This window comes from Pelodiscus sinensis, chromosome 24, assembly GCF_052426305.1.
Source record: "Pelodiscus sinensis isolate ZL-2025 chromosome 24, ASM5242630v1, whole genome shotgun sequence".
Classification (NCBI taxonomy): Eukaryota; Metazoa; Chordata; order Testudines; family Trionychidae; genus Pelodiscus; species Pelodiscus sinensis.
The window spans coordinates 15,315,398-15,340,802 of record NC_143075.1 but is presented as its reverse complement, the minus strand read 5'-3'; the positions used below and the strand labels follow the sequence as shown (position 1 = coordinate 15,340,802).

The following is a 25,405-nucleotide window of genomic DNA, read 5'->3' as shown; positions in this document are numbered from 1 at the left end:
CTGGGTGACAGCGGGTGGCTGGCTCATGCTGTGCCAGGTGCATGGTCTGCTGGCTGTGTGGCAGGCTGGCAACTGGCACAGGCACTGTGGCCAGAGCCTGCCCCCTTAAAGGGCTCCGGGGTTGGGGGGGAGCAGACGAGTTCTCCTGGTTGTGCCCAGAGTGGCCACCAGGGATCCCTGGGAAGGGCTGGAGGCCAGCTAATTCGAATTTGGCGTTATTCTTCGTAGAATGAGGTTTACCAAATTCAAAATAAGGGCTCCGCTATTTCGAATTAAATTCGAAATAGCGGTTTGTATGTGTAGACAGCTATTAAAGTTAATTCAAAATAACGTCTGTTATTTCGAATTAACTCTGTAGTGTAGACATACCCTTAGTTGCAAAGCAAACTTTCTCACCACATACTCTAGCAAATTACTGAGCAAACTCTTCACTCAGGAATCCTTCCCCCAGCATCTAACACCCATTTCCTTTTGTCTTCTCAGGTGCAGAGAATGAGGTGGGCAGGAGGAGAGAGACAGAAGACTTGGGTGATTCTCCCTCTTTTCTAAAGTTTCAGTCCCCTTCTTGAAAAACATTTCTAGCTCAAATCCAGGAGAGAGAGAGTCGATGTGGAAGCATATTTCTTGCTGGCTTTTTTCACCTGTTTGAAAAGGAGATTACTCACCTTCCTGTAACTGACGGTCTTCGAGATGCGTGTCTCTGGGGATGCTTCACATTAGGTGTTGAGCATCCCAGCGCTTCTCGGCGGATTTTTCTTAGAAATGCATTGGGGGCTGCGCATGCGTGGGCCCCTCCCCCCCTTCAGTTCCTTCTCTATCCGGAAAGAATGTGTTATAGATGTTCTCATAAGGGCATTCCGAAGTAGAGGGGAGAAAGGGAGGGTAGCGCAGCACCCCCAAGAACACTCATCTTGAAGAATTTTAGTTACAGGAAGGTGAGTAACCTCCTTTTCCTCTTCAAGAGGCATCCCTGGGGATGCTCCACATTAGGTGACTTCAAAGCAATATTTTTTGATGGAAGTAGGGACTTCGGATCAGGTAAATATGCCATTTGTAATACAGCTTTTGCTAGTTTCGTATGCTGGAGGAGTCCCGAAGTGAGTGCATAATGTTTTGCAAAAGTGCTCTCTGAAGACCACGTGGCCACTGCACATATGCCATGCAGTGGAATTTTTCTCAGGTAAGCGATGGACGTGGCAACTGCTCTTGTGGAGTGTGCCCAGACTGGAATTGGCAACGGTAAGTCATTTAGCAAATAACAAGTAGCGAAGCATTCTGAGATCCAATGTGACAATTTCTGTGATAAAATTTGTTTTCCCTTACTATGATCTGCAATGGAGATGAAAAGTTGAGAAGAGGATCTGTAAGGTTTGGTTCTGTCAACATAGAAGGAGAAAGCCCTTCCGATGTGTAGGGAATGCATCTGAGCTTCAAATGCATTGGCGTGGGGCTTTGGAAAAAATACTGGTAAGTATCTTGTCTGATTCAGGTGGAAAGGGGAGCGCACCTTAGGTAAGAATTTTGGACGCAGTCGCATTGTGATCTTATTCTTAAAAAAGATTGTGAAGGGTGGTTCCGCCATCAGGGCCGCCACTCACTCACTCTATGGGCTGAGGTTATTGCTACCAGGAATGCTGTTTTTAAAGATACATGGCATAGGGAGCATGTCGCCATAGGTTCAAATGGTGGTTTTGTGAGAGTTGTTAATACCAAGTGTAAGTCCCATGGTTCTTGAGGGGGTGCCACCTCTGGGTATAGAGCCTGCAGGCCTTTCAGAAATGACTTAGTTATTGGGTGTGTGAAGACTGGGGTCTTCCACTGGTGCATGGAAGGTTGTAATGGCTGCTAGGTGAACCCTGATAGAGCTGAGAGAGAGGTGTGACTGTTTGAGGTATAACAGATATTCCAAGATTGCAGGGAGTGGAGCGTCTTGTGGCAATATGTTATGAGAGGTTGTCCTGTGAACGAATCGAGTCCATTTGCTCATGTATGTTTTTCTTATTGCAGGCTCCCTGCTTTGCAATAGGACATCATGGACCTGTTGGGAGCACTGCAGCTCTATGCCCATGAATCATCCAGGTACCACACCTTGAGATGGAGTGTCCAAAACTGAGGGTGAGGATACGTAATCTCTGGTTGATGCAGAATATTGGGATTGTTTGGAAGTGTGATTAGTGGATGTCATGCCAACCTGTGTAGGAGGGGAAACCACGGTTGTCGAGGCCAGCAGGGCGCAATGAGGATAATTTTTGCTTGGTCCTTCAGAGTTTTTATGAGGACTCTATTGAGGAGAGGAAAGGGAGAAAGGCGTAATACAGGGATGCATTCCAAGTTATAACAAGAGCATCCCCAAAGGACTCTTTCCCCATGCCCGCCCTGGAGCAATAGCTTGGGCATTTTTTGTTGGGTGCAGTGGCAAATAGATCTATATCTGGGAAGACCCATTGTTTGAATATGTCACTGAGGAGTGCATAATCGAGTTTCCATTCGTGTTCTTGTGGCAGGGCTCAGCTGAGGGCATCTGCTGTCAAATTGAGGACCCCAGAGAGGTGACAAGCGGATATGCGAATGTCTCAGGCTAGATCCCAATTCCAAAGTGCTATGGCTTCCGAGCATAGAGTGTGCGATCAAGCGCCGCCTTGCTTGTTTATATAAAACATGCATACGGTGTTGTCTGTATATATTTTTATATGGATCCCTGTGACATGGGGAAGTAGTTCTTGGCATGCCAGGCAAATGGCTCTGAGTTTGAGGGTGTTGATGTGGAGAATACAGTCTGCCAGCGACCATAGGCCATGTGCTGTGCGGCCTTCTGCATGAGCACCCCATCCTGGAAGGGATGCATCTGTAGTGATAACTACAGTGGGGTCTAGACTTCAAAAAGGAATGCCTACGCACAGGTTGATGATTTTTGTCCACCAGTGTAGCGATTTTTTCACTGGATGTGGTAATGTAAGCATTTTGGTCATATAATGGAGTGTGGCTTGTATTTGAGTCGGAGCCAACCTTGGAGACATCTCATAAAAAGTTGTGCATTTGGGACTACAGGGTTGCATGATGCCATGTGACCTAAGAGTTGAAGGCAGTCGTAAGCCCTTACTATTGGCATCTCTTGAAGCAATTTTGCAAGTTGACCGATGTGAATGAATCTGTCTGGCAGTAGGCAAAGAGGCTCTGGCTGCGATCAGACTGAATTGTGCTCCAATTAATTGGATTCCTTGGGTAGGCATGAGTGTTGATTTGCCGCAATTTATTAGGAGCCCTAATGAGTGAAGGCAGGTTAGTACGATGATGGCATCTTGATAGCAGTCTTGATTGGTCCTTGTTTTGATAAGACAATCATCTAAGTATGGATAGATTGTGATTCCGCGTTTTCTGAGATGAGTGGTAACAACCGCTAGCACCTTTGTAAATACCCTGGGTGCAGTGCAGAGACCGAAAGGAAGTACCATGTATTGGTACTGTTGGAGACCTAAAGTGAAACGGAGAAAACGTCTATAAGAGGGATGAATTGATACATGAAAGAATGCGTCCTGTAAGTCAAGAGAAGAAAACTAGTCACCAGACTCCAGAGCTGGGATAATGGTGTTTAGGGTAACCATTTTGAATTTCTGTTTCCTTATCATAGAATCATAGAATACTAGGACTGGAAGGGACCTCGAGAGGTCCCCTGCCCTCATGGCAGGACCAAATACTGTCTAGACCATCTCTGATAGACATTTATCTAACCTACTCTTAAATATCTCCAGAGATGGGGATTCCACAACCTCCCTGGGCAATTTATTTCAGTGTTTGACTACCCTGACAGTTAGGAACTTTTTCCTAATGTCCAACCTAAACCTCCCTTGCTGCAGTTTAAGCCCATTGCTTCTTGTTCTATCCTCAGAGGCTAAGATGAACAAGTTTTCTTCCTCCTCCTTATGACACCCTTTTAGATACCTGAAAGCAGCTATCATGTCCCCCCTCAGTCTGCTCTTTTCTAAACTAAACAAACCCAATTCTTTCAGCCTTCCTTCATAGGTCATGTTCTCTAGACCTTTAATCATTCTTGTTGCTCTTTTCTGGACCCTCTCCAGTTTCTCCACATCTTTCTTGAAATGTGGTGCCCAGAACTGGACACAATACTCCAACTGAGGCCTAACCAGCGCAGAGCAGAGCGGAAGAATGACTTCTTGGCGGTGTCTACATTGGCACCCCTTTCCGGAAAAGGGATGCTAATGTAGACTTCGGAATTGCAAATTCCGCGGGGGATTTAAATATCCCCCGCGGCATTTGCATTTACATGGCTGCCGCTTTTTTCCGGCTTGGGGGTAAGCCGGAGAAAAGCGCCAGTCTAGACGTGATTCTCCGGAAAATAAACCCTTTTCCGGAGGATCTCTTATTCCTACTTTCAAGTAGAAAAGGGCTTATTTTCCGGAGAATCCTATTTCAAAGTAGGAATAAGACCCTCCGGAAAAGGGCACTTTTTCCGGAGGATCGGGGCAGTGTAGACGCTCTTTTCCGGCTTTTTTAAAAGCCGGAAAAAAGCGGCGGACATTTTTATTTAAATGCCGCGGGGGATATTTAAATCCCCCGCGGATTTCCCTACGACGACTGGTGAAATTTACATGCCCCTTCCGGAAAAGGGGCCAGTGTAGACGAGCCCACGGGGATAAGCTTCTCCCTTATCCACAAGAAAGCTGTTAGATTGGTTTGACATGATTTATTCTTTACAAATCCATGCTGGCTGTTCCCTATCAGCTTGCCACCTTCCAAGTGTTTACAGATGATTTCCTTAATTACTTGCTCCATTATCTTCCCTGGCACAGAAGTTAAACTAACTGGTCTGTAGTTTCCTGGGTTGTTCTTATTTCCCTTTCTATAAATGGGCACTATATTTGCCCTTTTCCAGTCTTCTGGAATCTCTCCTGTCTCCCATAATTTTCCAAAGATGATAGAAGAGGTATCTGAGCCTGTAACTATCAACTCCTTGAGTATCCTGGGATGCATTTCATCAGGCCCTGGTGACTTGCAGGCATCTAACTTTTCTAGGTGATTTTTAACTTATTCTTTTTTATTTTATCTTCTAAACCTACCCCCTTCCCACTAGCATTCACTATGTTAGGCATTCCTTCAGACTTCCCGGTGAAGACCGAAACAAAGAAGTCATTAAGCATCTCTGCCATTTCCAAGTTTCCTGTTACTGTTTCTCCCTCCTCACTGTGCAGTGGGCCTACCCTGTCCTTGGTCTTCCTCTTGCTTCTAATGTATTTATAAAAAGTCTTCTTGTTTCCCTTTATTCCCGTAGGGTATGTCTACACTACCCCGCTAGTTCGAACTAGCGGGGTAATGTAGACATACCGCAATTGCAAATGAAGCCCGGGATTTGAATTTCCCGGGCTTCATTTGCATAAGCAGGGCGCCGCCATTTTTAAATCCCCGCTCGTTCGAACCCCGTGCCGCGCGGCTACACGCGGCACGAACTAGGAAGCCTAGTTCGAACTACCTAGTTCATGCCGCGTGTAGCCGCGCAGCACTGGGTTCGAACGAGCGGGGATTTAAAAATGGCGGCGCCCCGCTTATGCAAATGAAGCCCAGGAAATTCAAATCCCGGGCTTCATTTGCAATTGCGGTATGCCTACATTACCCCGCTAGTTCGAACTAGCGGGGTAGTGTAGACATACCCGTAGCTAGTTTGAGCTCATTTTGTGCCTTTACCTTTCTTATCTTGCCCCTGCATTCCTGTGTTGTTTGCCTGTATTCAGCCTTTGTAATTTGTCCTACTTTCCATTTTTGATAGGACTCCTTTTTTATTTTTAGATCATGCAAGATCTCGTGGTTAAGCAAAGGTGATCTTTTGCCATATTTTCTATTTTTCCGATGCAGCGGAATAGCTTGCTTTTGGGCCCTTAACAATGTCCCTTTGAAAAACTGCCAACTCTCCTCAGTTGTTTTTCCCCTCAGTCTTGATTCCCATGGGACCTTACCTATCAGTTCTCTGAGCTTACCAAAATCCACCTGCCTGAAATCCATTGTCTCTATTTTGCTGTTCTCACTTCTACCCTTCCTTAGAATTGTGAACTCTGTGATTTCATGATCACTTTCACCCAAGCTGCCTTCCACTCAGGGGCGGCCCATGAGCCTAGGCAAGCTAGGCAGCTGCCTAGGGCGCCTCTGGCCTGGGCACCCGATTATGACTGTCACGTTACTGGATCTTGAGGGGAGCAGCCAGATCACTGATGCACCCATAGGTGGGGGTGTTGGCCCCAAAAATGGTATAGAAAGGGGCCATGTGAGGTATTGAATAGAAGCTTACTGTCTATGTACACTGTTCATGTGTTTGTATAATGTCTGTGTGTGCAATTATTAGCATGTACTTGTGTGGATACTGAAGATTTCCCTGCATGTGGTTGAGCATTGGGCAGGGCCGGGCCTGTTGACATGCTAATTAGTGAGGCCCTGTGGGACAATGGCACTCAATGGGCCAAGGACACACCTAAAGAATGGGGGCTGTCACCTGAGAGCTGCCAGCAGGGAGCACAGAGATTGGCCCCTGGCCAGGTGACCTGCTACAGCCAAGAAGGGACCAGGAGGGGGGTATAAAGAGGCCATGTGGTTGACACCATCTTGTTCTCAGCTCAGCACTTCATCCCAGAGGCAGCATTGCAGGGATCAAAGAGCCGGAAAGACCTGTGAACCCATCCTGATTCTAGGATGTGCAACAAGAACTTTTAAGCCAGCAGCTGTAACATCTCTGCTAGAGCCTGCATCGAGGACTGGGAGATTTGATGCATGTAATGTATGATTCTTTAGCAACCTTACTCTCATGCTTTTCTTTCTTGTGATAATAAACCTTTAGTTGTTAGATGCTAAAGGATTGGCCCAGTGTGATTTGTGGGTAAGGTCCAAAGGGTAAATTGACCAGGGACCTGTGGCTGGTTTCTTGGAACCGGACAGAACTTGTTCGGGGTAGGTGGGATTGGTGCTAGGACCCCCCACCGGTGTATGAGGCCCGGGGCCATCTGAGGCACGGATATTGCTGGGGTGTCGGAGGGGTTTTTTCTCGTGAGGCTTCAGGCAGGCAGATGAAGCACCCTGTGGGACTGGTTTGTGGCCTGTTTGGAGAGGTCACCAGTCTGGGGGCTGTAAGTAGCCCCGGATTTGAGCAATTCGCCCTGAGCGGACGCCCTCAGCTGTGCCCGGACACGGCCCAGTCCGTCACAATGACATCACGGCCATTGACGGCCATTCAGACAGGGGCGCCGATTGCGTCGACCCACCTAGGGCGCCAACTGCTGCAGCCGGCCTCAGGCCGCTCCTGCTTCCACTTTCAAATTCTCAACCAGTTCCTCCCTATTTGTTAGGATCAAATCTAGAACAGCTTCCCCCCGGTAGCTTTTTCAACCTTCTGAAATACAAAGTGGTCTCCAGTGCAGTCCAAGAACTTATTGGATAGTCTGTGCCCCACTGTGTTATTTTCCCAACATATATCTGGATAGTTGAAATCCCCCATCACCACCAAATCTTGGAACGAGGTGTACCGGTAGTTCGAATTAGAAAGCCTAATTTGAACTACCTACTCTGTGCCGCGTGTAGTCCGCACTCCCAAATCTTGGGAGAGCCAGCAAGACCTCCAATCCTGAGCTTCCCCACCCCTTCCTCCCCTTGCCTCCCCCTTCCAGCTCCCTCCTCCCAGGTTTTCCCCCTCCCCTCTCCTGCCCTCATTCCCCTCCTTCCCCCACCCCAGTTATGTGAAATAAAGACCTTTTTTTGTGGCCACACAGGTGTTTTTATTGTAGATCAGGAAGGGGGGTTAGGAAGGGGAAAGATGTGGGGGAGGAATGTAAGGTCCCAGGCTCCAGTGGGGCACACCAGGGGGACTTCAATCCTCGTCCGCCTGGAAGCTCTCCCGCAGGGCTTCCCGGATGCGGACAGCCCCCCGAAGGGCCTCCCGGCCGGCAGCCATGCGGGGCTGTGCATACTGGCCAGCCAGGCAGTCAGCCTCTGCCATCCAGGCTGGCAGGAAAGCCTCCCCCTTCCTCTCGCACAAATTGTGGAGCACACAGCATGCTGCCACCACGTGCTGAATATTGTGCTGGGAGAGGTCGAGGCGGGTGAGGAGGCATCTAAACCGTGCTTTCAGTCGGCCGAAGGCCCCCTCAACCATAATGCGGGCCCTGCTGAGCCTGGCATTGAAGGCCTGCCGGGAGGGATTGAGGTGTCCCGTGTAGGGCTTCATCAGCCAGGGCTGTAGGGGGTAGGCCACATCCCCCAGCAAGCATACTGGCATGTCCACGTCCCCGAGCCTGATGTGGCAGTCGGGGAAGAAAGTCCCAGCGTGCAGCCTCTGGCACACGGAGGAGTTGCGGTACACCCGGACCAGTTCACATTGATGTCCGTGAACTGGCCCCGGTGGTCAGACACAGCCTGCAGGATCACTGAGAAGTACCCCTTGCGGTTAATGTAGAGGAAGGCCTGGTGGTCCGGGGCATGGATGGGGATGTGCGTCCTGTCGATTGTCCCCCCCCCCCCTGAGTTGGGGAAGTTTAGGATGCCAAACCCCTGGATGACTGCATCCAGGTCAGTGAGGAGGACAACTCTGTGGAGCAGCACCCAGTTGATGGCCTTGACCACCTGCAGAGAGACACACAAAACTGAGGGTCACTGGGGTGCCCAGGTAGCTGGGAGTGTTCTTTCCCCGCCACTGCCCCGTGCCCCACTCCCAAGAGCAACCCCGGCCACCGCGGGCAGTCTATAGCGCGACCGGGATGGACCGACCCCTCCCAGGGAGGGCACTTACACCACCTCCCCCCCATTTCCCCTGGGGCAGCCCATGTCTTCCTTGCAGCCCCCCGTCCTGTCCCAGTGGCCGGTGAGTGCCATACCTGCATGAACACCGCTCCAACGGTGGATCTCCCCATGCCGAACTGGTTCCCAATGGATCGGTAGCTATCCGGCTTGGAGAGCTTCTAGAGGGCGATGGCCACCTGCTTGTGGAATGGAATGGCGGGCCTCATGCGTGTGTCCCGTCGCTGCAGAGCAGGGGCGAGCCACTCGCAGAGCTCCAGGAAGGTGTCCTCCTTCATCCTGAAGTTCTGGGTCCACTGTTGGTCTCCCCAGCGCCCCAGGACGATGTGGTCCCACCACTCGCTGCTGGCGTCCAGACGCCAGATGCAGCGGAGCACTCTGGCATCCGGGCGCTGCTCCTCCAGGCGGGGCAGGGGGAGGGCCAGGGGGCTGGGCTGCTGCAGAAGGTGCCAGACAGCCTCCAGCAATTGCTGCCAGGCTTGCAGCAAGACACTGAACATGAGCTCCAGAGTGCCCAGGGGCAGCTCTGGCTCCATGGTGCCGAGTGCTGCGGTGTCCCAAAGGAGAGCGACCGAAGCAGGTGGAGAGGAAAACGCTTTGCTGTCCCTCGGCGAGGTAGGCAAGCAAGCGGGAAAGCTGAGCACTGGCTGTCCAGGGGGGTCCCTTTAAGCACGAGCCTCAGATAGCTTCAGACAACAGCCACACAAAGCAACTACTGACCTGATGCCCTGCTGGAACCAGTTTCAGCTGCCCTTAAATGCGATCCAGCATCCAATCAGTGTGGATGCGCTGTTTTGAAATAGCAAAACACTATTTCAAATTAGTTTTCGGGTTTAGATGCGTTATTTTGAAATAGCTTATTTTGAATTAACTAATTCGAAATAAGTTAATTCGAAATAGTGCTGTTGTGTAGACATACCCTAAGGCTGCGTCTAGACTGGCATTAGTTTGCAGAAATACTTTAAACGGAAAAGTTTTTCCGTTAAAAGTATTTCCACAAAAGCGCGTCTGGATTGGCATGGATGCTTTTGCGCAAAAAATGCTTTTGCACAAAAGCATCCGTGGCCAGTCTAGACGCAATTTTGCGCAAGAAAGCCCCTATCGCCATTTTAGCCATCGGGGCTTTTTTGCACAAAACAGTTCTTCCCTGTCTACACTGGCCCTATTGCGCAAGCATTCTTGCGCAAGAGTGCTTTTTCCCGAGCGGAAGCGTGAAAGTATTTGCGCAAGAAGCACTGATTTTGTACATTACGAAGTCAGTGCTCTTGCGCAAATTCAAGTGGCCAGTGTAGACAGCTGGCAAGTTTTTGCGCAAAATCTTGCTAGTCTAGATGCACCCTAAGACAGTTTCTTAGGTAGATACTAATGACAGCTTTATCTGTTTTTTTCTCCAAACCATTTCTGACGTTTATGTCTCAATACTTGTACTCACTTAAAATCCTTCGCCTGCTCATGCCTTGGAGGATCTTTGGTCTCTTCTGTGTCAGTTGGCCAGTGCAGGGGGAACAGCTTAACAAACTTCATTCAAAGTCAACAGGCGTTGGCTGTGAAGTGTATAGGTGGTCTGGATGGTTTCATGGTCACCAAGGCCTTATCTACACTGGCACATTTTGTCACTCAAAACTGCCTGTTAGCAACAAAACAGTGTTTACACTACAATGCGACTTTTGTTGGGAAAAACACCCAGTTTTGGCAACAAAAAAGGTCCACCCCTGCAGGATACTTTTGTCTTTTCCCCTCCCTTTATTGTCAGCAAAGAGCCAGTGTAGACTCTGCTGTTTGTTTTGTCAAGAGAACTGGCTTCTGCCAGTATCCTACAATGCCTGCACTGATGGCAAGCAAAGGGAAAAAGTGAGAAAACAAATTTCATGCTTTAGGGCATAAGCTGGTAAAGACAAGAATCAGGACGGAATTCCACCGCTCTCCCTTCTGAAAACACCACATTGCATTGCACAAGTGCCAGGGGATTTAGGGATGGGTAAGGGTTTTACAGAGGAAAGTAGTGGGATCCTAATGTTACTAGCAAGATTGTTACCGTATTTTCCGGCGTATAAGGCGACTGGGCGTATAAGACGACCCCCTAATTTTCCAGTTAAAACATAGGTTTTGGCCTATACTCGCCGTATAAGACTACCCCCCCCCTTCTGAGGCAACACCATTTAAAAACACCAGCCCGCTGGATGTGCCCTAACACAGTACTGTACCTTTGGCTACATACAGAACGTCCCTGTGCTGATACTGTATGTACCGCGCTGAGCCAATCCCGGCAAGCGGTGTATTCTATTAATGCATACAAAGCCTGCTCGGATTGGCAAAGGTTGTAATAGCCTGCCTCTCTGACTCAGCCAATCCGAGCAGGCTTTGTATGCATTAATAGATGACACCGTTTGCCGTGATTGGCTCAGCGCGGTACATACAGTATCAGCACAGGGACGTTCTGTATGTAGCCAAAGCTACAGTATGTTTATACCCGGCGTATAAGACGACCCCCGATTTTTGGGGGATGTTTTTTAGTATAAAAAGTAGTCTTATACGCCAGAAAATACAGTATTCATTATCTATGATTTTCAAGTTTGCCTTTAAACATTTTCAGGGGTCTGATAGAACTGCCTTGCAAGACACTGGCAAGACTCTGACACCAGCTGGTGTTGGTTTAGGCCAGGGCTAACTTTGGAAGCCCTGGGGGCCACAATGATATTCTCAGCACATGCTGAGGGCCGCAAACTTAAGCGTGGTTGCATATACATTATTTGCAAATCACTTCTTTCACACTGACGGACATGAATACAAAGCACTTCCCACAATGCCCCGACGCTCCCCGCATCTCCTCCCTGGGGGCTAGAAAAGCAGACACCCTGTACCCGTCCGTTCCAGCCAGCCTGTCTGCTTGCATCTTTCAATGCTCATCCCACCTGGGAGATGCCTCACCATTGTGGAGCATGTTCCCAGTGGAGGCCATATTCAAAGGATCCCACCCGCGGGCCGCACGTTGAGCCCTGCGTAAACCCAAACCACCCCTGGGCCATTTGTTGAGTAGCCCTGGTTTAGGTGCTAGATGAATTCAGAATGTTGTATGTGCTCATCCATTATGTCTGATTATAGATTATCAACATCCTGTTTGCAGCATGGACTTCTCAGGAACCCAGCCCTGCGTGGGGAAATACCCTTCATGCCTTGAAATTGGGAAGAATGAAACCTTATGTGACAGAGAAGCCGCACTACTGAGTTCTGGGAAGTTTGACTATTTGACCACATTTGTGCTGACCTTGTTATCTGAGAGTTCCCAAAGGGAGGGACAATCTCCTATATAATGTAGATTTTTCATTATCGGAGATCAGGAGTCAGCTTGAGCTGCAGAGACGCCACGGAGCCCAGGAAAGGTGAGTAGAGACCAATCCATGATATTTGAATCCTTACTGTGTCCAAGAGTTAAACTGTCCATGAGGCCGCGATGGAGATTGGAAACCACACAAATCGTCATTGGCCCTGATCCAGACCCAACCCTGATGCAGCCCTGCTGAAGGTCAATGGGGATTATGCTAGGAATGCATCTGCTCTGATGTATCCAGCATGTGGAAAGGGACAAAAGTGCAGGATTAACAGGTTAGCAGGGCTCCCATTCAGTGGATGCACTTGCTGGGGGTGTATCCAGAGACTCCGTCTGGGGCCCTTGGGACTCCTAGTGAGTGTGGCTAGCAGGTTCTCCGGGGCACATGACCACACCACATATCACCTGTGGGCTGAGAAGCAGCAGCAGAGCCAGGAGCACCGGGGCAGCGGTGAGTGAGCGACTCGGGAGCCTTTTGTGGCACCTGGGTTCCACAGGCAGAACCATCTCCAGGGGGCATCTCTGGCTGGTGCCTGGATCCTGTGGGGGAGAGGCAAGAGTGAGTCAGGGCATGGCTCAGAGCTGTGCTGCCCGTCCTGCTTAGGGAGCGCTCAGCTGTGCAGAGACAGGACATGGAGGGCAGCCAAGCTGCACCCCGGTTCTCACAGCATGTTGAGCGGGAGCCTGAGAAGTCTGGGTGGCTTCTACCAGCTTTCAGCCCACCAGCTCCTAGCAAAAGAAGATGGTTTTCAAATCAGGGGGTGCACCCTCCCGTAGGGGGACATGCCCCAAAGTTTGAAAAGCTCTGCCCAAGATAGCAATCAGCAGGGGGTGCACACCTCTTCCTCCATTTTCCCACCTCCATGGCTGTGCACCCTGGGCAGCTGCTCTGCTGTGGTTACAACCCTGGTCCTGGCTGCAAACAGAGTGGGGAAGGTGTGAAAGTGAGGTGAATGTCCCCCTATCCCTGTTCAAAGGCAGAGCAGAAGATAAAGATCTGGGGTCAGAAGTCTCCTGATGATCCACCATTGTGCCTGAGCAGCAGTTCCCATCCCCTCGTTTGCAAGTCAGCGTTACTGAACGGTAGCAAGCCACGCGGTTCCTCGCCACACTGTTCTTTAGGCTACGCCGAGTACAAGAAGCCCAGGTCATCACAGGGTTGGCAGCTGTTTCTCTCAGAGAGTTTCAGGCAATAATAGAACTGACCAGTACAACCCCAGCTACAAACCTCACGCAGCCACCCCCACACCAGGCCCAGCAAGCAGAACCAGACAAAATTAAACAGCTCTTAGAAGACTCAACTATTATGTGCCAAGGCAGATAACAGGAGGGACAGAGATGCACCAATGTCTGGGGCTCCTGCAGTGGCAAGGAATTGATTTAGAGAGAGAGATCCAAGTGACAGTGATCTTCACCCCCTTTCTCTTCAGTGCCTTCTGTCTCTTTGCTTTCCTCTCCTGTCTGCATCTCCCATTGTTTTCCTGCCCTCCCCGTTGCTTTTCAGTGTCCCCAGTTGGATCTGCAGACCAAAGCAGCCGCATATCTCTTGTGTACAGAGAAACTGACAATGCTTTTACGCTTGCTGGCTCTGTTGTGAATATTTGCAGCCTGTGACCCTGACAGAGTATTCTCTCTCGGAGTCCTCACATCTGCAAGGTGCTTTGTGCCCCAGGATGAAACAAAGGCTGTATGTGGGAGAAAGGAAGAGAACCCATTTCCTGTAACTTGGATCCTTCACACTGAGGCCAGAAATGAACTTGTCCTGCAAGTGAAATCCCACTGGAGTCACTAGTGCCCGTGTGCACGAAGCAGGGTGAATTGTGTCACTACCCTAAAGGGGGGCATCAGGCAGCGCTCTGGTTTTGGCTTCCTACCAGCCAGTACAACAATTCACAGCGACCGCAATATCAGCTGAAGGAAAAACCACAGGTTGAAACTCTCTAGCCTAGCACCCTCGGGACCTGACCGGCACCCAACCAGAGAATTTGCCAAACCACAGGCAAATCAGCATGTTGTCTATCAGCATGACCAACACTTCCACTGCTTACTGGGCTCTGGGGAGACATTTAGGAGTCAACTGGAGCTAAGGAACAGCACAGAACACTGAGAGCCAGGACTGGTGGTGGTAAACAAACTTTATGGGACCACGGGAAACTCGACCTTACCATAATCAGTGGACATCCAGCTAACTAAAATCATGCCAGACCATGAACAACAGACCAGAGAGTGCCGGACTAGAGAGGTTCAACCTGTACAACAATTCCCAGCAACCAGAAGGGGGAGGATTTAGAAAGTCTGAGCAACGTTAGAATTGCACCATGAAATTCAGCCCTGTGCTGAGAGCCTACCAGATATCCACGTACCATTTAAGACCAGAGAGGACTTCAGTAATGTGCTGGCTCCCAGGGGTGTGCCTACACTGCTGCTGGGGTCAAGCCTGAGCACAGATAGACTGGTGCTGGCAGAACTCAGGTTTGCATGCTTAAAACTAGCCAGGTGGATGGGGAAGCTCTGGTGAAGACTTGGGGTAACTCACTACCCAGTCTCCGGTCTATGTGGCTAGGTGCAGTTGCACCCAAAATGCAACCTTCACAGTGATATTCTTAGCATGTTTGCTTGATCCCTATTGGCATAATTCTGTCTTTCTAGGCTGGAAAGATCAACCCCAGCTGCGATGTAAACATACCCCTGCAGCAGAGGGTTGGATTTCACCCATCCTGGTTTATGCTTTTTCTACTTCCCAATGCAACCTCTCCTCAAGAATTCAAAGGGTCAGAAAACCCTGCTTCTGCGGTCTTCTCAGCTGCTTTCCGTACAATGACCCATGCAGGCTGCCCATAACAAGGTGGGAATATGTGTCACTGAATCCTGTGCCTGAATGGAAGATCAGGGTGGTTTTGGTTTCTTCTTCCAGGCCCTGCCTAGAGATGAAGAATCTGTTGGTAGTTGCTGTGCTGTTTGCTTGTGGTAAGTGTTAAACATTCACTGATCTCCCCAACACTTCAATCTATTGGAGTCAATAGCATATGAGCGTTAAACAGGTGAATCAGAACCAGGCCTAATAATTCCTTCCCCCCCCCCCCACCAATTACTTTGTGGGAGGGGAGAGTACTAGCTTGGACTGTATGCTGAAAACTGTAATAACTTGCTACAAAACGTGCCTCCAAATACTGCATGTCTGGGTCTACTTCTCTTTCAGTTGCATCAGTACAATGCCATTAAAATCAATGGGGTAGCACAAGTTTCAGTGCAGGGAGAATTTGATCCTCAGGCTGACTATTATGGGTCTGGAAGCTTCTGGGGCAGCTGAGTTAGTCTGTACAGGATAAACTTAAAAAACAACAAATGGTCTGGTAGCACTTTTATAGACTAACAAAACATGTAGATGGTATCATGAGCTTTCGTGGGTACAGCCCACTTCTTCGGATGACAGGAGTTTTGAGTTTAGGCTGTGCAGACCCAAAATAGATAATTATGGGTCTGTTTGCCATGTCAAGCAAGGGAACCTACAACTGCATCTATGGAGAATCATAGAACACTAGAACTGGAAGGGAGCTTGAGAGATCATCCAGGCCAGTCACGGCAGGACCAAGCACCATCTAGATCAGTGTTTCTCAACCTTTTTTTATAAAGTACCCCTTTTAAAAAAATCTCTCCATATATATATATATATATATATATAAATAACCCCAGTATCTACAGCTTTCAGACACACCATTTTTTTTCTACCATTGCAATGCATTTGTTTAAACAACTTAATCATAGCCAGGCGGGCGATGAAATTTTTGAGTGTAAAAAGTACAAAAATAATAAAATGCTGTAAAACTTAAAACAAAAATTCAGTTTTCTCCAAATTTCAGTTGTGTTGACGTACCCCCCAGACTTTTCTTGAGTACCCCTAAGGGTACTCATACTACTGGTTGAGAAACACTGATCAGTGGCGGATTTAGGGCAGGGCGAGCGGGGCGGCTGCCCCGGGCCCCGCGTGTCCCGAGGCCCCGCGCATGCGCCTTGGCACCACGGTGCATGTGCTGTGTCAAAGGGGGGAGCCCGCGAAATTTTGCTGCCCGGGGCCCCACGGCGATGCCCTGGGCCCCGTGGCACTCTCCTCTGCCCCTGCACTGATGTAGATCATCCCTGACAGATGTTTTTCTAACCTGCTCTTAATTATCTCCAGTGATAGAGATTCCACAACCTCCTTCGGCAGTTTATTCCAGTGCTTAACTAAAGGAACTATAAGTGAAAGCAGCACTGTTTCTAAATTTTTGAACCAGGGACCCCTTACATGTGAGGCATACTTGATAACCACTACCCTCCATGAACCACTCACAAGAGAGCTGCAAGGTCTGTATATGGAGATGTGGCCTCAACCAATTGTGGGAGAAGTTAATGCACAAGTACAAAGTTACCAGAAGATTGACCCAGCGTTGCCTGGGTGCTTAATCCAATTAATGTTGAGGTTTTGGAATATAAAATGAAAATGTCTGTGCTTCATTTAAATCATTGCTCTGGGATGGGGGTGAGGGGTCAGTAGACAGGCTGCCTCACGGAGAGAGGTCTACCCCAGCCCTCTCTCACCACAGCAGCTTGGGGCTAGGTGAGAAGCGTCTCTCCATGGCTGCTGCAGCTCCAGCGGGCACAGCTTGGGGAAGGGTGCATGTTCACCAGCAGAAGCAGGTCCAGGTTCATCTGCCTCTGTGCTCCCCAGCCAGAGTGAGAATCTAGCAAACTGTGCACTTTTCCCTCGCAAAAACCTGCCTGTCAGGAGACTGAGGCTAGGTCTACACTGCCGGTTTTTTCGGACGAAGATATGCAAATCGCGCTCTTATTTGCATACCTTCCGCCAATCCTTTTTGCAGAAGAGGTTTTGCTGCTAAAAAGCCCCGTGTAGATGGGGCTATTTGTCGGGGGGAAAAACCTTTTTCACAAGATCCTGTAAACCTCATTGTTTGAGGAATAAGGGTTTTTTTCCCAACAAATGGCCCCAGCTACACGGGGCTTTTTAACGGCAAAACTTCTTCCGCAAAAAGGATTGGCAGAAGGTATGCAAATGAGAGCAGATTTGCATATCTTCTGCTGAAAAAAACTGCAGTGTAGACATCCTGAGAGAGAAAGTAGAACTAGTTGAAATGTGAAGCAAAATTGGGGGAAATAGTAATGAAACTTTGGCATAATTATCATCCTAGTTGTATGAGGACGGGGGGGGGGGGGGGGGGGAGACACGGTGTTTTTTACCAGCTAAAGAGCTAGCTGGATTGTTTAGAAAGCATGAACCATTCTGAAATTTGGGAAAATGCCAAAAGTCCAATTTAAAGAAAAAAATAAAAGGAGAGGAAATTTGGAAATGTAAAGCCAGTTATAATATGGCCCTGCCAGTAGCTGCCTAATCACTCCAGGATCAACAGTAAATAGGGTGACTGGGCTCAGCTGAGACTGTAAGAGGCCTGAGAAAGTTTGCTGCACCTTCCCAGGCACTGCACCCCTTTATTAATGGCACTGCCATGTGAGTAGCAGTACAGCACACAAGCCATCCTTTCCACTTGTGTTTCTATACAAGCCCCCTGCCAGCTAATAAACTTCTTGTCTCCTAAACGCCTCCATGGCATGACATTAAGCCCTTTTGCAGCTGGGATTACCAGTACATGTTCTTCTGCATATTAGAACTGCTATCACATACTACCTGGAACAGGGATCTGCCTGCACTTGCAGGACTATATTCATGCCACTATCCCAACATTTAGGCTGTGTCTAGACTACATGCCTCTGTCGGCAGAAGCATGTAGAATAGACACATAGGCAAAGGCAAATGAAGCCGAGATTTAAATGATCGCGGCTTCATTTGCATTTACATGGCTGCCGCGCTGAGCTGACAAACATCTGATCAGCTGTTTGTCGTCTCGCGCGCTAGTCTGGACGCTCCCCTGCCGACATCAAAGACCTTTGTCGGCAGCCCCGTTATTCCTCATGGAATGAGGTTTACCGGGGCTGCCGACAAAGGGCTTTGATGTCCACAGGGGAAACGTCCAGACTAGCGCGCGAGCCGACAAACAGCTGATCAGCTGTTTGTCGGCTCAGCGCGGCAGCCATGTAAATGTAGATGAAGCCGCGATCATTTAAATCACGGCTTCATTTGCCTTTGCCAAAAAAACAAATCTACATGCCTCTGCCGACATGTAGTTTAGACGTACCCTTATAGACTGAGACAAACAATCTGGGATTCACACCTTGTGCATCATCTTACATGTTTCATGGCACATTTGTTACCTTCCCTTGGACTTTCCTCCTGATACTTCAGACAAAACGTTCCTATTCACCACCTGGTGTTATTCTTCCCCTCCTGATGTTTCAGACAAAATATCATCACTTGTGTCAAACCACTTTATCGCATGCTAGACTGGGGCAGCCTTGTGCTGTCCTGCTGGAATGTATTTACAGGCTCTGTGTGTTTTAGCAGGGCTAGCAAAACTGATACCGCATCTGTGTCCTGGACACTGATTTGCAGGCAGGGCCTACCTGTTACTCCTACCATAAAGTTTGCTGACTTTGGTTCCGACCCGTGCTTCAGGCTCGTTCTGTTGCAACTCCGGGTTGCTCTACCTGCCAAGCTCACAACGCAGCTTGGTAAAGGCACAGGAATAAACGTCACTTCCTTTTGGCAATGCCTCCTCTCGCAGCACTGGATTTCCTTTGGCTGTTTCCCCAGGCACAGTTCTGACACAGGGGAGTCTCTGGGAGCTTCAAAGGATGATTAAGGAAGTAACCAGGAAGAGTGCCATTCCGAATTATTCCCACTACGGATGTTACTGCGGATGGGGCGGGGCAGGGATGCCAAAGGATAGCACCGATCAGTAAGTTCCCGTCTTAAAAAGCCTGCCAGGCACATCCGTCAGGGTGACACTTACAAAGGGGCTTTCAATAGGGTCGCTAACTGTCATTTATTTGTGTAAACGTGTAACCACTGGAAATGTCAGTAGTTACACTTTTATACGCAGGGGGAAGAGGGAAGGCAGGAGCCAGGGCTTGGAGAAGTCGGCTTTTAAGCCAGCTACTTGCAAGCACCAGCTCCTGCCTCACCCCGTCTGTGGCCTCTGATAAAGAAGCAGCAGTGAAGGGGGCAGGCTGCTCCATGTGGGGAGCCAGCTTGAAAGCCACTTCCTGCATGTACTAGCTCCCATCAAAGGCAGAAGTACAGAGTGAGGGGGGAGCCAACACACACAGGGAGCCAGCTTCTCCAGACCCACCTTCCCCCCTGCCTCCCACAGAGGCAGCAGGGGGGGGCCAGGTGTTACCACCCCCCATGCTGCTGACTTTGTTGAAGGCAGCAATGGGGAACAGGCAGTTCTCCAAAGCCAGCATGCACAGAGAACCACAGCAGCATGGTGAAGGGGGTGCAGGTGGCTCTGTTGGAGCTGGTGCTTGTGGGGACCCGGCTTTTAAACCAGCTCCCCCCAAGCACCAGCTCCTGTTTGCCCCCCCCCCCCCCCCCCCGTACTACAGCTTCTGTGGAAGGCAGCAGGGTGGAGGGAAGGTAGGTGGCTCTGCGGGAGCCAGCATGCAGAAGGAGCAGGCTTAAAATCCAGCTCCCCATTGGTACTGGCTCCCATCTCTCCCTCCTCCCCCCTGCCCTTTGCTGCCTCTGTTATAGAGGCAGCAAAGGGAGTAGTTGTCTGTAGTTGTTATGATTAACAGAGAAGCCCAGGCTTATCGGTCAATCATGTAACCGACTACACACTAACATCCCTAGTTTTCAAAGGCATTTAGATCCCTGCAGATGAGCATCTAGTGGAATTTTCAAAAGTGCCTCAGTGCCTAATTCCCTGGAAATCAATAGGATTTAAGCACATGGGTACCTAGTGGGCTTTTTCAGAAGTACTTTCTGCTTCTTTAAGCACCTAAATACTTCAGAAAATCTGGCCTCCTGGGCCAAACTCAGCTTAGAAAATAGAACATGAGCTCCTGAGTCACTTAAAATTTTCGCCTCTGAAAATTTGGCCCCAAGTCTGTATTGACCCAAGATGCTCTCAACTGCATAAGGCCAATAGGCCAAATACCTTGTGTAAACTGGCATGGCTCTAATCAACTGGCTGGCACAATGTCAGTCTACACAAAATGCATTTTCAAAAGAGAGGTGGATTTGAGTTACTAAGGAGTCTGGTTTCATAAACAGAGCTGCTTTCCTGAGCCTGTCCAAGGAAGGTAGCTGAATCTACCTCTCCGTATTTCTTAGAATGGGGTGCCCCACTGTGTTGGAGTTGGGAAGAAGGCTACAACCTTTGGCCTTAAATGCACAGGCATTTCCCCCCTCTGGGATTGAAGAGGTAAGGAATCCAAGCCATCCCACCCCACTGGGTTTTTTAAGAGGAGCGTCTCATAGATTTGAGATATTTTGGTTTAAAGATGAACAGCACAATAAAGCCCCTAAGAAATGTGCTTATGCACACTGGTCGGGTGGGTAAAAAGCCCACAGGCTAGATCTGGTCCACTAGGGTTAGCCCTGGCGGGCTTCCACCACTGTGTTTAGTTGCATGGCTGCAGGTACGGGCAATTGCAGTTCCTATTGGCCGTGGATTGCTGTTCCTGGCCAATGAGAGCTGCAGGAAGTGTTGTCCCAGAACATGCCATTTCCTGCTGCTCCCCTTGGCCAGGAACAGCGAATGGCCAATGGGCCGTGCAGGTTAATATAGCGGCAGCCCACCGGGGGCTAACCCTCCGCAACCCCAACATGTAACCTATATAGATGGAAAACAAACCGACAACCAAACCTGTTCACACCAGTAGTTTTACTCCTGATTTGCACCAGTGTAAGTTACAAGAGAAGCTGGCCCCTCGTGTCAAAACACGCACTAGAAAAGGGTCAATGGGGATTTCTTTGCTTGTGTGTTAAGCCTACACGTGCGTGTCTCGTTGCTGAGCTCTTCCTTTCCTCCAAGGTGCTGCCGCCTGCATGACTGTTGCTATGACAAGCTTCAGGATCGTGGGTGCTTCCCTAAAATATACATGTACAGCTACTTCTACCTGAGTGGGAAGATCTACTGCGGTGAGCTGGCTTCTGGACGGAGAGACAGGGGTTTGGTTTTGTTTCTTGTCCTAAATCAGCTGATTGCTTTGCCTTTTAAAATCTATATCCTGAGCCCAGTCCGCCAGAGCTCTTGATCTGGGGCGTAAGGAGCAGGATAAGAGACCCAGAGTCACTGGCTGAACCTGAAGGTGCAGGCCCCACATCAAGCTAACACTTAAGCACATGCTTATATGCTGTCCTGAAGCATGGAGGGGGGGGGCTTTCCTGATTACAAGGAGATGTCTTCCTAGCATCTGCTCTCAGCTAGGAGTTCTCCAAGCCAGTGAAAGTGAAAGCCCAGCCAGCCCCCCGAGATCAGAATCTCAATGACAGGAAAGGGGCAGAAATGGGGAAAACCAATAGAAATGTGATTTGCTTCCCACTGTGACAAGGGCGGAGAGATGAGAAATTAATAGGATGAATTCAGAAGGGAGACTTAATTGGGGCTGGAGTAAAACTGGAGTGATGGAGTGGGGAATCATGCTTAGTTACTCCAGTCAGCAGGGGTGCAACTAGGGGGCATGCAGGACATGCTGCACATGTGGGCACATGTCCATGGAGGGCCCAGTCCAGAGAAGCCGGTGGGCTGGGGCGCTGGGCTGCAGCTGCTCCCAGACGAGCTCCCGGTGCTCTCTTGCAGGCTGCCTTGCTAAGAAGAAGGCAGCCAGGCAGATGAAAGGAACTGGCTGGGGGGGTGTGCTTCCTCCACCCCAGCTCTGGGGTGGCCCCAGACCCTAAACTCCTCCCCCACTCTCTTGGGGGGAATTTGCAGCCGCATGCAGCTGGAACTCTGCTGCTTTTCTTCCCCGACTGTCAGGGAGTGAGGGGAAAGTGCATAATGCCAGGGGGAGGGGCAGAGGAGACTTCACACAAGCTGCACACTTACCCTCGCTCCCTTATATTCAGAGGACGAGGAAGAGCAGCAGCAACTTGGTATGTATGGCTGCAGCTCCCCTCCTCCAAACTGGTGCCCTTGCCCCCCTGCACTCACCTGTATACCTCCAGCCTCCTGCCCTGTCCTCCACCCCCTCCCACTCCCTGCCCTGATGTCCTGTCCCCCAGGAGGATGCTGAGCTGAGGGTTCCTCTCTAGAGCAGTGGTTCTCAATCTTTTTGGCCCACAGCCCACCCTGTTCAACACAGAACTTTTCACAGACCACCACCCAACACCCATGATGACAAAATAGGTACAGGAGCGGGCTGGGAGTGGGGCATCTGAGTGGGAGGTTGGGTGCAGGAGCAGGAGAGGGGGTGTGAGTTGGATCGAGGCAAACTGTTTGGGCATGAGGGGGATGGGAGCACTTACCTGGCTCTGCACACCCTGCTGCTCCCAGACACTGTCCCCCACTGCTCCCCACTGGCCGGGATTCCAGCCCAGGGGAGCAGCAGAGAAAGCCTCCAGGTGAGCAGTTTCCTGCACTGCTGTTAGCCCACCTGCAAGATGGTCATGGGCCACTAGAGGGCGTCTACACTGCACCGAAACTCTAAATAAGATACACAATTTGAGCAACACAAATTGCGTATCGCATTTCAATACTATTTCGAAATAGCTTATTTTGTCATTTGGCGCTGTCTACACAGCCCCAAATGTTGAAATAAAGCGCTATTCCAAAACGTCCCTTACGCCTCACAGAATGAGGTTTACTGGGATGTCGGAATAGCAAGTTCGAAATAACGGGTTTGCTGAGAAGACGTGGGATAGCTATTTCGGGATACTCTAGCATCCCGAAATAGCGCTGCTGTGTAGACGTAGCCTTAGTGGTCTACAGACCACACTTCGAGAACCACTGCTCTAGGGACTTGTCTAAATGGGAAATTGTGGTGTGTTTGAGAGCACCCTTGTGGAGTCAAGGTAATTAATAGGATGTTGAACACTACAGCCCCTGTCTGTGATACTATGTCATGTTTAACGTTGCATCAGTTACCGTTGTGCCTCGTTATAACATGATGGAGTTTCACATTGTAGACCAGCTCCTAGGTGTCAGCACACTCTGTCTTGGGGTAGGACTACACAAGGTGATACTGCAGCTAGCACTTACCTCGTTAACTCAGGTCTTGAGACCTGTGTAGTTACAGTCGGGCTCACCTCAGTGCTGCAGACTGCTCTGCAAGTAATTATCTAGGGGTCTTGCATGGTCCACACTGAAGCAATAATACCACAGCTCCACTTCTTCAGGACCTAAGCTAGCTAGGTTAAAGCGCTCTTGGGTATGTCACATCCCAGGATCACAGTGAAGTCACATGGCCCCATATGCAGCCTCTCTCCTTTTCCCCAACACTCCCCTCTCAAACACATATCCTATTACTGTTTGTCGGCAGGCTTGGGGGACTGGTGCAAAGAGCTGAGCTGCCAGTGTGACAAGAAGTTCGTGCTCTGCTTGAAGGAACACTTGAGCAGCTACAACAAGGCTTATCGCTTCTATTCCAAGAAAAGGTGTGGGAAGGAGGCACTCGTGTGTTAAAAAAACGGTGTTGATTCTTTAACTGCCGTCTGACTGTACTTTCTTTTCTGTTAGCACAAGGTAGAGCAATAAAACGTGATTGTTTTGTGATGTCTGTTTATTACACACACACATTCATAGCAGTGATTCTCACAGTGTGACCACTAATGGTCCATGATCGTCTTGCAGGTGGGCTGCGGACTTGGGATACCTCCCCCCTGCAGTGAGGAATCTGTACTGGGGCTCTAGCCATGTCTGCCCCCCCGTCTGGCCTCCCACTGTGGGAAGGGGGAGCCGAGAGAGCCTCTTGGGTCAGATCTGGCTTGTAGGGGAAGGAAGTAGATCCACAGGCTGCTATTCCCTCTCCCCCTAAGTGGGGCAATGGCAGTGCAGGAAACTGCTTGCCTGGAGGCTTTCCCGCTGCTCCTGTTGGCCAGAATCACAGCCAATGGGAGCAGCAGGGGATGGTGCCTGGGTGTGGTGGGATGCACAAAGCCAAGTAAGTGTCCCCATCTCCTTCATGCCCAGACCCTGCACCCTAATCCGCCTCATGCACCCCCTCCTGATCCTGCACCCAACCTCCCACTCTGATGCCCCATTCCCATTCCACTCCTGCACCCATTTTGTCATCATGGGTGCTGGTTGATGATCCATGAAAGGGTCTTTGTTGAACAAAGTAGGCCACAGGCCAGAAAGTTTAAGAACCAGGGATTTATTGATACAAAATTGTGTATGCACTGTTTAATTCTGCAGTAAGGCATAATAGTTTTTGTGTGGATCATTTTTAATGTTGATCCCATTTTATGTAGCAATGGTTTTTGCTGTATTTTAAAAAAAATTAAAATAACAAAACAATCATGTGCCTGATTGGTGAAGGGAATGAATTTAATTATTTCGTTAGTGCTTTTGACAAGATAGAAATCTCAAGAACTGCTTGTAAATACCAACATGATTAAAACACATTGTGATTCAGGGACTTAATGAGCCTAATTTAACTATGCTATCAATCAGGAGTAACTCCCTGCAAGTCAGTGGAGATACTGTGCCAAATTGTCCTCTTACACCAGGGCAAATCTGGAATAAATGAGATTAAGTAATTAGCATTTACACTGGTGTAAATGGGAGCAAAACATGCGCCTCTGCAGTAAAAACGGTAAAATCTGGTGTCTTGGTTAGTTGCTTTCTTATTTACATGTATGTTCTCCTTTTGCAATGCTGGGCAGTGTCATCCTCGTTGAAACTTCCATTCTCAGATGGCTCTGATGCCATGTGGTTTCTTGCCTAGTTGTCAGTCCAGTTCCCATACTTCTCCGGAAAGGCACACGCATCCCACGGTGCAGCTTTGTGTTAGCCAGGTTGTGAAAGATTTAGAGTATTTGAGGTTAGGGCAGTTCGGAGAAGGAGAGACGTTGCTCAATATAACAGAAAGTGAGACGGAAGAGTAACGTAACAGCTTACTGGAGAGGAGACTGGGTTTTCTGCCAGGCCGCTGGTAAAGAAAGGAATTCTATCTCTAGGGCAGGGGTGGGCAAAAGCCTCTCAGAGCATTGCCTGGGAGCCAGGGATGCATGAGCCCTTGTAACTGCTTCTATTTAAAGGCCTCGTGTCCTCCCCACACCTTGCCTAGCTGCCCTGGGAAGGCGCAGGCCCTTTTAATAGAAGCAGTTGAAAGGGCTCGCATGTCTCTGGCTCCCTAGCAATACGCTAGCGGCGCCGGAGCTGCGAGCCCTTTTAACTGCTTCTATTTACAGGGCTGGTTCCTTCCCCATGCCTGTTGGGCAACATGTTGACT

General features: G+C 49.4%; 1 protein-coding gene across 1 annotated transcript; it reads left to right on the top strand.

Annotated features, from left to right (window-relative positions):
• The first annotated feature begins 11,894 nt into the window (after positions 1–11,894).
• On the top strand, positions 11,895–24,303 carry LOC102447532 (basic phospholipase A2 Ts-G6D49). Its single transcript, XM_075906249.2, has 5 exons — positions 11,895–12,167; positions 15,030–15,082; positions 18,819–18,963; positions 21,046–21,152; positions 23,492–24,303. Exons 2-5 carry the CDS (start codon positions 15,043–15,045, stop codon positions 23,632–23,634), a joined length of 435 nt encoding a protein of 144 aa, XP_075762364.2. The 5' UTR covers positions 11,895–12,167; positions 15,030–15,042; the 3' UTR covers positions 23,635–24,303.
• The last annotated feature ends 1,102 nt before the right edge of the window (positions 24,304–25,405 follow it).